Consider the following 12192-nt stretch of genomic DNA (forward strand, 5'->3'; position numbering starts at 1 on the left):
TAGCAAGGAGAACTTTGGGAGGCCAGAGGTAGGACGAGGGCTGGGTGCCCATGGCAGAGAGAAGGGCCTACCCCTGGCTCAGGGCAGGGTCTTTGAGGAGGAGCAGGGGGCTCGGGACTGGCGGAAGCACAGCGGTGATGGATGGGGGAGAGCCGTTGAGAGGCCAGACTGCTGAGCCCCAGTCACCAGGCTCTGCCCTTCGCAGGCAGTCGCTGCTCAAGGTTTCAGGTTGGGCTTCACCGACTTCCTCAGAACCTCGGAAAGGTCAAGTGCACACAAATAAGTGGGAAGGAAGGGAAAACAGCCAGGTGTCTGAGAGCACCTGACAAGGCTGGTAGAGGGCCCCAGGGATGAGCAGGACGAAGCCTGCAGACTCACAGCCGTAGGGGTTGGTGCTCTTAAAGGTGACGTCGATGGGGAAGTTCCATACCAGCGCCCGCCTCGCATCTTGGCTCTTGGAGGTGATCTGTGAGATGCCTTCCTCCAGCCCCTGCGAGGACAATGACAGTGACGGCCAGCGTCCCAGCTCCAGGCTGCCATGTCCTCCCACCCCACCCCAGAGGTGACAGCTGAGAGCTGTTTTCATCACCATCTTCTGCCGAACAGAGGGACCTAAGACATGACAGAGCGGCTCCCAGGTCTTTGAGGGTTTCTATCCATTAGGGCCTGAAACCTTGAGGCCCCTCCCCTCTCCTGGTGCCCAAGCTCCACCTGCACCTCCTTCAGAGGAGGGGACGGTCCAGCAGGCTGTTGCCCTCTCCTTTGTCGTTCTGCCTGGCTAGTTTATTCTACAGCCTTCTACTTGGCCCATCCCCCTGCTTCCTTCAGCTCTACGCTCAGTTACTGTCTTAAGGAGGCCTTTTCTGGCCTCTCATCCCTCCCCTTCCTGCCTTCACTTTCCCCTCAGCACCGCTACTAGCCAACAGCCTGGAGCGTTTACTGCCCCGAGTCTGTATCCCTCTCAGGCAAGTGGCCCCAGCAAAGCTGAGCTGGTCTGGCTTTGTTTGCTGCAGGGCAGGGCCCAGGAGCGACCATAGCCTTAGGGGTGGATCAGGGATCTCTGCATTCTCTGCCCCGGCCTCACTGGGAACAAACTCACGTGTGTGCCACCCGTGAACTCTTAACTGGTTCTGAACTGGGAGGGGAAAGGGTGCAATGGAGCCTTCAGAAACCCCTCCAGTCACAAAAGCTGTGAGTCTGGGAGGCTGTAGGGTCCAGCTTACCGCTGTGGGGGCCCAGTCCTGGCCATACACGAAACAGTACTTGCAGTAGAGGTCGTCGTACTCAGGAAACTGGAAATAAGCACACACAGCTTCTGCTCACAGGGACTCATGCTGTGACCACCTGTTAGCCAGGCAGGTACAGCCACCAGCAACTCTGAACATGAGGCACCTGGCGGGCAGGGGCTGAGAGAGCAGGGTGCGTGGATATGGAGTTCATTGGAGGGTCTGGTCTCAAGATGTGGGATAGTCCAGGGCCACTGCTGCCCCCAGGCTTTTGCTCAGGCTCTGACATCTGTATGACATGCCCTTCTCATTCCTTCACCTGGAGGAGTGCTGGTCACCCTTCAAAACTGACACTTCGGGGAGCCTGCCATGACTTCCAGGTTGTTGGAGCTACATCCCAGCTTCCACAGCCCCTGGTGCTCCATCACAGCACTGACCATGTTTATTTCTCTCAACTCCATTAGACTGTGAACAAGGGACAGGTATGTGGGCCTTCTGTGTCCCTAGCACCTGGCACAGGGTGGGCACAGGAGGGTCTAAGGAATGATGCCGAAGTGAAAGGTCTAGAAGACAGGTGCTCCCAGGATACAGGGCTTGGTGGGAGCTGAGGGCCTGCAGAGCGGCCCAAGCAGAGAAGGGGAAGAGTGGGGATGAGGGGCTGCTGAGAACACAGGCACATGTGACCCAGCCCAGCTGAGGCCCCTGCTGGGATAAAGCAGAAGAGGGGAAGCTGGCCTTAGGCACCAGGCCAAGGAGGAGGTGGACAGGGTGGGAGCGTGGGGCAGCGACCCTGATGAAACAGGAAGGCGGGAGATGCCCACTAAGAGACCCCACGGGGCTTTACCTAGACCACCTTGGTTAGTACTCACAATATAATCATAATATTTTAAAAACAGCCTGGAAAGGCAAGTCCAGCAAAGCTTTGACATCAGTCCAAGTTTGAAATTCGTTTTGCCACTTCCTTTGGGCAACTTCCCATCTGTAAAATGGGGGTGCAAGTAATACCTACTTCAAAGGGTGGTTGTGAAGACTGGCTGAGCGGGGCTGGGCATGAAGACTGGCATATATCATGTCTTACAGTAGTAACAAACGGTTCTTAGGACATGCAGGGGACTGGAAAGCACTGTCCCCTTCCGTCGGACAGACACACCCTCCGGGTCAGGAGAGCTGCCACCATCGCTGTGTCAGACCAACCCGCGCCGGAGGAGCTGAGGGTCGCTGGGTGGATGGAGGCCCCTGCCCGAATCTTCACGCGGGCTCGGCCAACTGTGGCCTCGGCCTGCTCAACCCTCCAGGCCTGTTTCCCCACCGCACTTCGTGGCGGAGGGTCCGCGCGACCTCTCGCCAAGCCTGTCACGCTGGCTCCCTCCCCCGAGGTTCGACCCTGGAGAACTCACGGCCGCTCACCTGGGCGCTCTCCACCTGCCCGTTGACCATGAGCAGGAACACGCTGGGGGCCGCGGCCGCCATAGCCGGGCCGCGCGGTTACTAGGAGGCGCCGGGTTGCCCTGGAGACGACGGCGTGGCGCAAGGGACAAGTTTCAGGGAAGCGGGAGCTTCGGAAAAGCGCGCACAAGGCGGCGGCGCGCAGGCGCAGTCGGAGCGGCCCGTTGCGGTGGGAGGCGGGGCTCAGCCGTCCGGTCAGTCTGCTGGGCGGTCGGCGCGAGGAACCCCACGCGAGTGTAGCTGGTGGTGTAGGACCCAGGCCATCGCCCGGGAATGTGTGTCCGTTCTGACCACCGCGCTGCCGGCTGGAGTGTGTGACTGGAGCCCGAGGCTGCTGAGGGGTGGGGTCCGGCCGCGCTTCCTAGAGTCCCCGTGGGGCCAGCAGCTCCCTGCCTCGGGTCGACAGATTCTCCCTCGTGCCTTTGAGACCCTCGCCTCCCAAAAGTTTATTAGACAAACCGAGAAGGGACCTGGAAGGTCCTTAAGCCCAAGACAGCAGGTCTCTGCGTGACGCGGGAAAACGGACCTCTGAGGGGCCGCCCCAGCACCTTGCCGGTGGGGAGGGGCGAGCCCACCGGGCTCGGCTGCCCGCCTGCTCTCAGCGCTCACCACTGTTCGCTTTTGCACATTGATTACTGTGACAGCTCCAGCCAGTGCCGCCTCTCCCCCAAGCCCTACACCACGAACACCAGGGCTGTGCCAGCCCCGTGTCCCGGTTGCCTGAGCACTGGTGGCAGCTTGTGGAGTGGATGGATAATTGAATACGTCTGCTGCTGCTAAGTCGCTTCAGTCGTGTCCGACTCTGCGACCCCATAGACAGCCCACTAGGCTCCCCCGTCCCTGGGATTCTCCAGGCAAGAACACTGGAGTGGGTTGCCATTTCCTTCTCCAACGCATGAAAGTGAAAAGTGAAAGTGAAGTCGCTCAGTCGTATCCGACTCTTAGCGACCCCATGGACTGCTGCCTACCAGGCTCCTCCGTCCATTGAATTTTCCAGGCAAGAGTACTGGAGTGTGAATACATCTCCGTTGCGCAATATCAAAACTATGGTTTTTCCAGTAGTCATGTATGGAGGATGTGCGAGTTGGACCATAAAGAAGGCTGAGTGCTAAAGAATTGATGCTTTCAAACTGTAGTGTTGGAGAAGACTCTTGAGAGTCCCTTGGACAACAAAGAGATCCAACTAGTCCATCCTAAAGGAAATTAGTCCTGAATATTCATTGGAAGGAATGATGCTGAAGCTGAAACTCTGATACTTTGACCACCTGATGTGAAGAACTGACTCATTGGAAAAGACCCTGATGCTGAGAAAGACTGAAGGCGGGGGAAGAAGGGGACGACACAGGATGAGATGGTTAGATGGCATCACTGACTCAATGGACATGAGTTTGGTGGACAGGAAATGGTGGTGATGCACAGGGAGGCCTGGCCTGCTGCAGTCCATGGGGTCACAAAGAGCTGGACACGACTGAGCGACTGAACAACAGGCGTTGTGCAAAAGAGGAAGCAGATTCAGATGCAAGATGACTGGGACTCAGTCAGAGCTGTAGATACAGAGCTGAGTGAGGACTCCATCAGCTTGGGACCCTTGCTGCTGCTTCCCTTCCTGGGCTTGGGCCAGCGCCAAGGGCGTTTCTTGACCAAGGTATCAAAGGTGGCGTTAGAAACCTTATCTGGGATCCAGAGAATGAAGGGATGGACAGGTGTGTAGACATCAGGGAGGCCGTGCCCTCAGTAGGGTGCCCAGGTCATCACACCCTGCAGCAGCCAGCTGCTGGCTCGGTAGCAGACCAGGGGTTGTCCCAGGAGACATCTGTGCGGGAAAGGGAAGGAGAGGTCACAGCCAGCCCAGGCCCACTGACCGTCCCCCCACCCCCACCCCCCGCCAGGTAAGCAAAGATACTTGACAGGGGACGGGACAGCCCGTGTTCACACATCTGATAAGAGAGGCTGAGGCTGGGGAGCCTGATGGGTGGGCCAGGGGCTCGGCTGAGAGTCTGCCTCCCTGAGGCCTTGGCCATGTCCCCCACACACACCCCCCCATCCCTTTCCAGTTAAGATGCTTCTCCACAGATGATACCACTCTCGTCTAACACTTTCCAGTGGCTTTTGAGGCTTGGTGTTACACAAATCAGTTTTCAACAAAATGCTTGCTGTTATCAAATAATCATGGGCTCCCTAGAGTTGCAAACCTGGCTGTGTCCAAGGCTGCCCCACATTTGCACAGAACCTGGACAGGGAGGCTCCTGGGGGCGGGGAGGAATCTCTGGGGTGTCCATTAGGGGTGCAGATCAGTAGTCCCCTGGAAGGTAGGAGATGACCAGGCCTAGTGGCTTTAGGAGGAACTGCGGGGCTGGTGGGGCCCGACTGGAGTCCTCACTGTGAGGTGGGGTGGGCTGTTATGGGGTCTGGTGCATCAGGAGCCCTTGGGCAGGCGGGTCTTCAGATCAGGACAGTCAGAGGGAGGAGGAGGGGGTCTTTGCAGGTGCTGGTGTGCAGTAGCCTAGGCAGGATGCTGTGCAGTTTTCGGGGCAGGATGTAGGGGTCTGCACAGGGAGGGGAGCCAACCCTGAGCAGGTTGGCACCAACCTGGCCTCAAAACTTTCCACTCCTCCTGGACTTCCAGTCCTCCCTGTCCTCTCTCTGGACCCCTAGCCCCTCTCAGTGTAGCTTCTTCCTCCGTTGTACTCTCATAGTCCCCTCAGGGCCAGGCCCACTGAGACTGGGGACACACTGTGGCCCAAGGGAGAGGGCTGGGAGAGTGCCCAGTGTCACCCTGAGGGCTGGGTGGGGCTGGAAGCTGGCCCCGGCGTAGCGGGCACCAATGCCTGATGCCCGTATCTGCGTGCCAGCCAGCAGCAGTCAGAGCTGGGCTGTTCTCAGGGTCAGAGACTGGGGACTTCTGCTCTGTGGCACCCCAGCTCCACCCTGGCCGATTGCCCAGCCCAGCCCAGCATCTCCCCCGATGCTTCCACGCTGGACTTCTGCTCCTGTCCCTCCTGAAGTCAGGCTCAAACCCCTGGGCCCAACACAGCCACAACGTGAACAAAGGTTTGGGCCCGGTGGCTGGAGGGACAGGCTGCGTAGCACTGAGAAATGGTGGGTTTGCCAGCCAGGCCAGGGCCAGGCCACCAGACCCAAAGGTCCTGGACCCTCCTGGGGACAGGAGCAGTTCCTCCACACTGGACTGGCTCTCACAACTTTCCAGTGCCAGTCGGTCTCGGCTCAGGGTCACGCTGAAGGGGGACTGAGGCCAGCTGTGGAGAGTGGAAGTGAAGCATCTGGGAACCCACTTCAGGCCCCCCATCCCCGAGCCCCTCTCCACCACCCTCCCTGGCCCTGGCAACCGCCTGCCAAAGCATTCGGCACCTGTGAGCACCCACTCTCAGGAGATGAGGGCCCCCTCTCTGTGGTACCAGAAAGATGCTGGCCTGCCAAGGCCACTTGGCTAGGCCCTTCCTGTTGTGGGCATCTGCCGATCTGGGCCCTGCCTCAAGGACGAGATATCTCAGCTGAGTTCTGGGTCCCGGGGCCTCAGCGTCTGCTCTCTGTCTCTAGTTGATGTTGATCTCCTCTCTGCGTCCCCTGATCCCTTGATCATAGTCTGCCCTGGCAGATTCCCTGCATCTCTCCTGCCCAGAAGCTCATTATACTTGTGTGTACAGCTCTGCTTGCATTTCTTTCCAGACAAGGAGCACACTCCTAACTAATGTGCTGGGCTCCTGGCCGCCTGGGCCTGTTAGCTTGGTTCACCCTCGGGCAGGCACCCTGCCCAGTGCCTGGCACGTCTCTATCTTGTACAGCTTTCCTGTTATTTGAACCCATGTCTGGGCTACGAGTCAGGAGAACCTGGACTCTTGGCCCTTGAGGGGTTGGGTCCTCCCGGCAGGAGCCCCCTTCCTGCCTGCAGCTCCTCACCAAACAGCAGCAGCAGCCGCCTCATCTGTAAATCAGACTGTTTCTGCTGGGTCTGGCCTTCCCTCACCCCCACACCACCCCCATCAGCCCAGGACATTTAACCTCTCCAGCAACCCCTCCCTACCACCATCCTAAGGCCCACGTCCTGGACAAAGGGGAACTGGTCTGGGGAAAAGGAAGCGCCAGGCAGGGCCTGCCCCAGGGTGCACGGCCTCAGGCAAGCGTCCCACTCACAGACCTTGGCCCCTGCTGGGGCGGGGGGCTGGGGACCCCTAGACCTGCCATCTCAGGTGAGAGGCAGAGGCCAGCAGTGACATCAGCACCCACAGACCTCCTCCTCTCCCCTCCCTAGGCCCCACAAACTCTGCAGCACCCACGACACTTGACTCCATGAGAACACTGCTGCTCCTTTTTTACATGGAGGGGCCTTCCCAGGATCTCGGGGAACCTTGCAGCAATTTGAATCAGGGTCTCTGGGCCCCCGGTCCCCAAGGTCATTCCTGTGACAACCCTCATAGACCTTCCTTCCCAGCCCAACTCTCAGCTCTCTGGCAGAGCGTGTGTGTCAGCTCCCTGTGGGATGGGCCACAGGCCAGGCCTGCAGCTGTGTGTCACCAGGGACAAAGCCCAGGTCCCCTGGCCTGTTGGGTCCCTCAGCACCCCCTGCTGCTGCCCATCTCCCCCTCCTCTCAACCTCGCAGTACTGGGTGCCTGCACACACATACCACCAATTCAGTGCATTGCAGGTCTCTGTACATGCTGTTCCTTCCACCCTTTCCATCTGACCTTCCTTTTGAGCGTCAAGCTCTAGACAACTGTCCTGTCCTCCAGACAAGCCTTGATTGGGCAGGGGCCTTCTCCACCAAGGAGAGGCTATGGCCTGATCGGGCTCCTGGACCACACTCAACTGCCCAAGCACCCACTTGTTGAGTGAACTCATGAGTAAGTGAACAAGTGGGCAGAGAATAGGGACCCCCAGGAGGGACCTTAGAACGCTGAAGACCAGGGCCGAACCCTTAGGTTCTATCCAGAGGGCGGTTCAGAGTCAGGGGACTCAGGGACCCCAGCCTCCAGCAGCACAGCTGAATCAGTAGGTCTGTGTCGGGGCACAGCCCAAGTTAGATGTCTCATCTCCAGCCTGTCCCCAGCTTGCAGTCTGGTCCCAGCAGGTCATTGCCCCTCTCCAGGCCTCAGTGTCTCACTAGGAAAATGAGGGCCTGGCCTGGACTGTCCTTTTCCTGCCGAGTCACTTGAAGAACCGGGGGGTCCTTGGCCTCTCCAGATCAGCCCCAGGAGGGGCATGCTTCCTTCATCCTCAAGTTCAAGGGGGAAATGCCAGGGCCGCTGCTTCCAGGGCTTAACCAGCAGGGGGAGCTGGGTTCCAATCTGAGCTCTGCCGCTCCCTGGCTGTATGACCTTGGGTTTATGCCTCAACTTCTCATGAGTCTCAGTTTCTCGGAAATCGGGGGTGGTAAGATCCTGACCTCGCGGGGCTCAGCACAGGGAATCAATGGTCCCCATAGTGAAGGCGGTGATGCAGTTGGTATCCACCTTGCTTGGAGATAGCAAGTTGAATTGCTGGCTAAACTCTGGAAAACACTGCAGGTCTTTAAAAACCATTCATTTTCAATCCATGGGACATAAACTCAACATCAGCCAAAGCCAGGCAGAGAAGTGAAGCTTGCCAGGAGTTCACATGTTGGGTGCATGGCATGGCGGTTAGGCTGCATGTGTGGAAAACCCAAGTAGGGTTTAAATACATAAGGCTCACTTGTGTCAAAATTAAGACAGCCTAGAGCTGACACCAGCTCAGCCATGCCACCAGGGACCTGGTTCTCCTGACCTGCTTAACATGTGGCTTTTGTCCTCATGACAAGACTGCCAGTTCAGCTCCAGGTACAGGGCCATGTTCTACGCAGAGCAGGGGGAGAGGCTGGGCATCCCCAGCAGGGCTTGGCATAGGACAGGGCATCCTGCACAGCCCAGTAGCTAGAACTGGGGTTCAGGGCCTCTTCTAGCTGCAAGAGAACCTGGGAGCTTGAACTCAGGTGAGATAGGAGGGAAGTCATAGTTAGAATGAGTGTTGAGTCACGCATTCTCCTCTCCTCGGAGAACCACATGCTGCTGCTGTCTGTCTCAACAAGCATGTCTCTGTGTCTAGCTTTTGTTTTCCTGCTGTGCTGAAAGATGCAGCTGCCAGAAACATGAGTTCAGGTGTGGAAATAATCCAGGGGATAATGAGGCATGCTCGGTCCCAAGTGGTTGTTGAAGAAGGTGTGGTGTTTAAAATGTTGAATAACTCACATGACACAGACCCCAACCAACCTGATCAGAGGTCTAGTTGATCAAAACACACCAAGCCTGTCCTCACGGGTGCCTGCCAATGGCCGGAAGCCACGCCTACCAGCAGAAACCAGCCCTGGTAGTAGACATTGGGGTTCACAGCTGGGAAATCTCTGTTTCCTTGAACTCTCCTAATTTTGTCACATTGGGTGAATTTTTAGATGATGTTAGGTAGGGCAGAGAAAGCTCATTTGGCATTGTTATCTAATCCCTCATCTGGGTCTTGAGGTGGCAGAGGCGTGGCCTGACTGGCTCATGGGAGGGGGTGTCATGTGCCAGCCACTCTGCATGGTCCTGGACAGATGGTTCCTTCCTTTGGGACATCACTCCTTCCAGGTACCCAGAAGAGAGACAGGAGGTTGAGTGGAGAGGGATGGGGCCCAGGGGACAGTGGGAGAGGCTCCCTAGGAAGAGACAGCTGAGAGCTGGGAGAATTTAGAATGACATTAAAAAATATATATTTATTTAGCTGCATGGGGTCTTAGTTGTGGGCACCTGGGGTCTTCGATCTTCGTGGTGGCATGCAGGCTCTTTAGTTGTGGCATGTGGGATCTAGTTCCCCGACCAGGGATGGAACCCAAGCCCCCTGCATTGGGAGCTTGGTGTCTTAGCCACTGGACCACCAGGGAGGTCCTGGCATCATTTTGAAATGTATTGAAGTCCTCAAGAATGGGGAAGGGACAACAGAAAGATTTTTTTTTTTTTTTAAGAAGTTTGCCAGACAAGACAGAGCCAGGTAAGCATCTCCACATGGTGGTCAAGAAGACTTGCTCTAAGTGGAGATTGCTTCGTTAAGGTCACTTCCTCAGTTTTCTACTTGATGAAAATAATGAAAAGTCAAGTTTTCTACTAGATTTTTTTTTAAAAAGCTGTTACTGAATGATTTATGCTTTTACATCATGTGTAGCTGATTGTGAGCACTTTCGACAGTTCTAGAATGTTTCTATGGAGGAGGCACCGGCGACCCACTCCAGTATTCTTGCCTGGAAAAATCCCATGGACAGAGGAGCCTGGTAGGCTGCAGTCCATGGGGTCGCTAAGAGTTGGACACGACTGAGCAACTTCCCTTTCACTTTTCACTTTCATGCATTGAAGAAGGAAATGGCAACCCACTCCAGTGTTCTTGCCTGGAGAATCCCAGGGATGGGGGAGCCTGGTGGACTGCAGTCTATGGGGTCGCACAGAGTCGGACATGACTGAAGTGACTTAGCAGCAGCAGCATCAGGATGTTTCTAATAACTACAAAATGTCTTTCCTTCTGAGAAATAGTGGGGGGATGGGAGCTCCTAAATTTTAGCAGCTATAAGTTGCAAAGTGCTTTCCCATCCATTCAGCCATGTGGTGCCCACAGTAGGTCAGGAGGTGGAAGTTATTAGTTAATCCTCCCTCACAGGAGACAAATCCAGGAGCCTCAGAGATGGAGAGAGCCTCACCAAGGCTGCACAGGCAGAGTGGGAGTGGAGTGGGGCTGAAGTTTGTGTGTCCAACTGGCTCCTGTGGGGGTGGGGTGTATTGAGTGGCTCCAACCAATGCACAAAATAAACATCAAGGTCATGGGAGCCAAGCTTACTGAGCTGAGAGTTATTGCTCACTAAACAGGTGTTTATTGAGTTCCTACTGTGTGCCAGGCACTGGGCTAGGTGCTTGGAGTTAAGTGGAAAACAAGACAGGCATGGCCCTTGCCCTCATGGAGTGACTTTCTAGTAGGGAGGCAAACATGTAAACTTACTTGATAATCCAGCACTGTGGAAGCTGCTCTGAGGGAAAAAAGCAGAGAAGAGGGCTGGAGAGTGAGGGGAGGGTTACTGTGGATGATGCACAACGTCCTGAAAGCAGGGAAGAGGCAAGTCCTGTGCAGGTGTGGGGCAGGAGCTCCCACGCCACAGCGAGAGCACAGTTGGTGTGAAGGCCCTGGGGAGGAATGTGCTCGAGGATCAGAGAAGCTGACGGGCACCGGCTTGCACAGCCTGCGCTGACTCACAGGTAACCGTGTGCAGCTCAGCCTCCAGCGATGTGCTGCTGGCTTGAGATCAGCCACAGAAAATGGCAAGTGCTAAAATTAGGACTTTCCATTCTTTACATTTTATTGACTTTATTTTTTCAGAGAGTACTTCCCCAGCATGCCATGGGGGTTGGAGGTGGGTTGACAGTGCACACGACGCAGGTCATCAAGGCCTCCAAGTACTGGGGGGAGCCCAGGAGAGATGTGAAGCCACTGGGTTTTCACCAGGCGTCTCTGGTCCCCACAAGGGGCCGAGACGTGGGGCCAGGGTAGCCGGGAGGCCATGTGGAGGCGCATGTGGTCCCTGCAGGGCTGCCAGGTTCAGCAAAGGAAAACACAGGACGCAGGTGGGACCTCCAAATTCAAGCACAGTGGGGCCTCCTGTGTTTGTCTGCAGCCCCACCCACAGGTGCCAGAGGAGGGGCAGGGCCACACTGCTGCTGAGCAGCTCACCCAGGCCAGTCCCTTCCTCCTGGGAGCATTCCCACCACCCGCTCCCCAAAAACCCACACCCCAACCACCCCGGGCTGCACATACCCATTAGTGGTTTCCTCGGGGCTTTTCCAGCAGATCTGAGAGAGGAAATCAGGCAGATGCATAAAGGGGATGACTTCACAGGAACCACAGCTGGGGCTGCCACCACACCCTGCACTTGGCCTCCAGGCAGCCAGTCCCATCACAAAGGCCACTTCCTCCATCTGTCCTCCATTCTCCACCAGCAGGGCCTCACGGGCCTGGGGCGGACTTGATCCCACAAGATGGGGACACCCATATTGTGTTTGTTGAAGCCTCATCTGTGTTTGCTGAAAGGTCACTCTGGCTGCTGGGCAGGGAGGAAGTCACAGCAGGGAGAGGAGGCTAAGAGGACAGTGACTCAGTGATGACAGTAAGGGTCCTGGTGAGAAGTGACAGCAGCTGGGACCAGGCAGCGAGCAGTCGTCCCGATCACCACCCCCTGGCTGATTCTCACACAGGCCAGGCACACCCTGCCTCTGAGCTCTGTCTGTTGTTCCATCTGCCCAGAATGCTGTTCCTGCTGCTCCGTCCACATGGGGCTCCTTCCCGCTCACCCCTTCAAGTCCTTGCTCCAAGGTCACCATCTTGGCTGGCTTTTCTTGATCACTCCATGGAAAATCACCACCTCCTCCCCCATCAGCCCTTCTTGGGTCCATGCCTGGGGCCTGTCACCCGAGACACTGTAGTTCAGTGACATTGTTGTCCTCTTCCAGGCTAAATCTGAGTTCTTCAAGTGCAGAG

The 12192-nt window shown here is 56.6% G+C and overlaps 1 protein-coding gene and 1 long non-coding RNA gene across 2 annotated transcripts in view; both read right to left on the reverse strand.

Annotated features, from left to right (window-relative positions):
- The window catches only part of B9D1 (B9 protein domain 1), a 9734-nt gene extending 6896 nt beyond the window's left edge, over positions 1 to 2838 (reverse strand). Inside the window, exons 1-3 of the mRNA XM_010843174.1 lie at positions 2634 to 2838; positions 1224 to 1292; positions 379 to 490 (exon numbers count right to left, since the gene is read on the reverse strand). Coding sequence (XP_010841476.1) covers positions 379 to 490; positions 1224 to 1292; positions 2634 to 2696 — 244 coding nt within the window. The 5' untranslated portion in view covers positions 2697 to 2838. The remainder of the gene's footprint in view (positions 1 to 378; positions 491 to 1223; positions 1293 to 2633) is intronic.
- Positions 2839 to 10992: 8154 nt separating this feature from the next.
- On the reverse strand, positions 10993 to 12192 carry LOC104990676. The gene is made up of 2 exons (XR_825540.1): positions 11473 to 12192; positions 10993 to 11247 (listed from the first exon to the last, which is right to left on the reverse strand). It is a non-coding gene; the product is annotated as an uncharacterized LOC104990676 (long non-coding RNA).

This window comes from Bison bison, unplaced genomic scaffold (assembly GCF_000754665.1).
Source record: "Bison bison bison isolate TAMUID 2011002044 unplaced genomic scaffold, Bison_UMD1.0 scf7180017864180, whole genome shotgun sequence".
Taxonomy (NCBI): domain Eukaryota; kingdom Metazoa; phylum Chordata; class Mammalia; order Artiodactyla; family Bovidae; genus Bison; species Bison bison.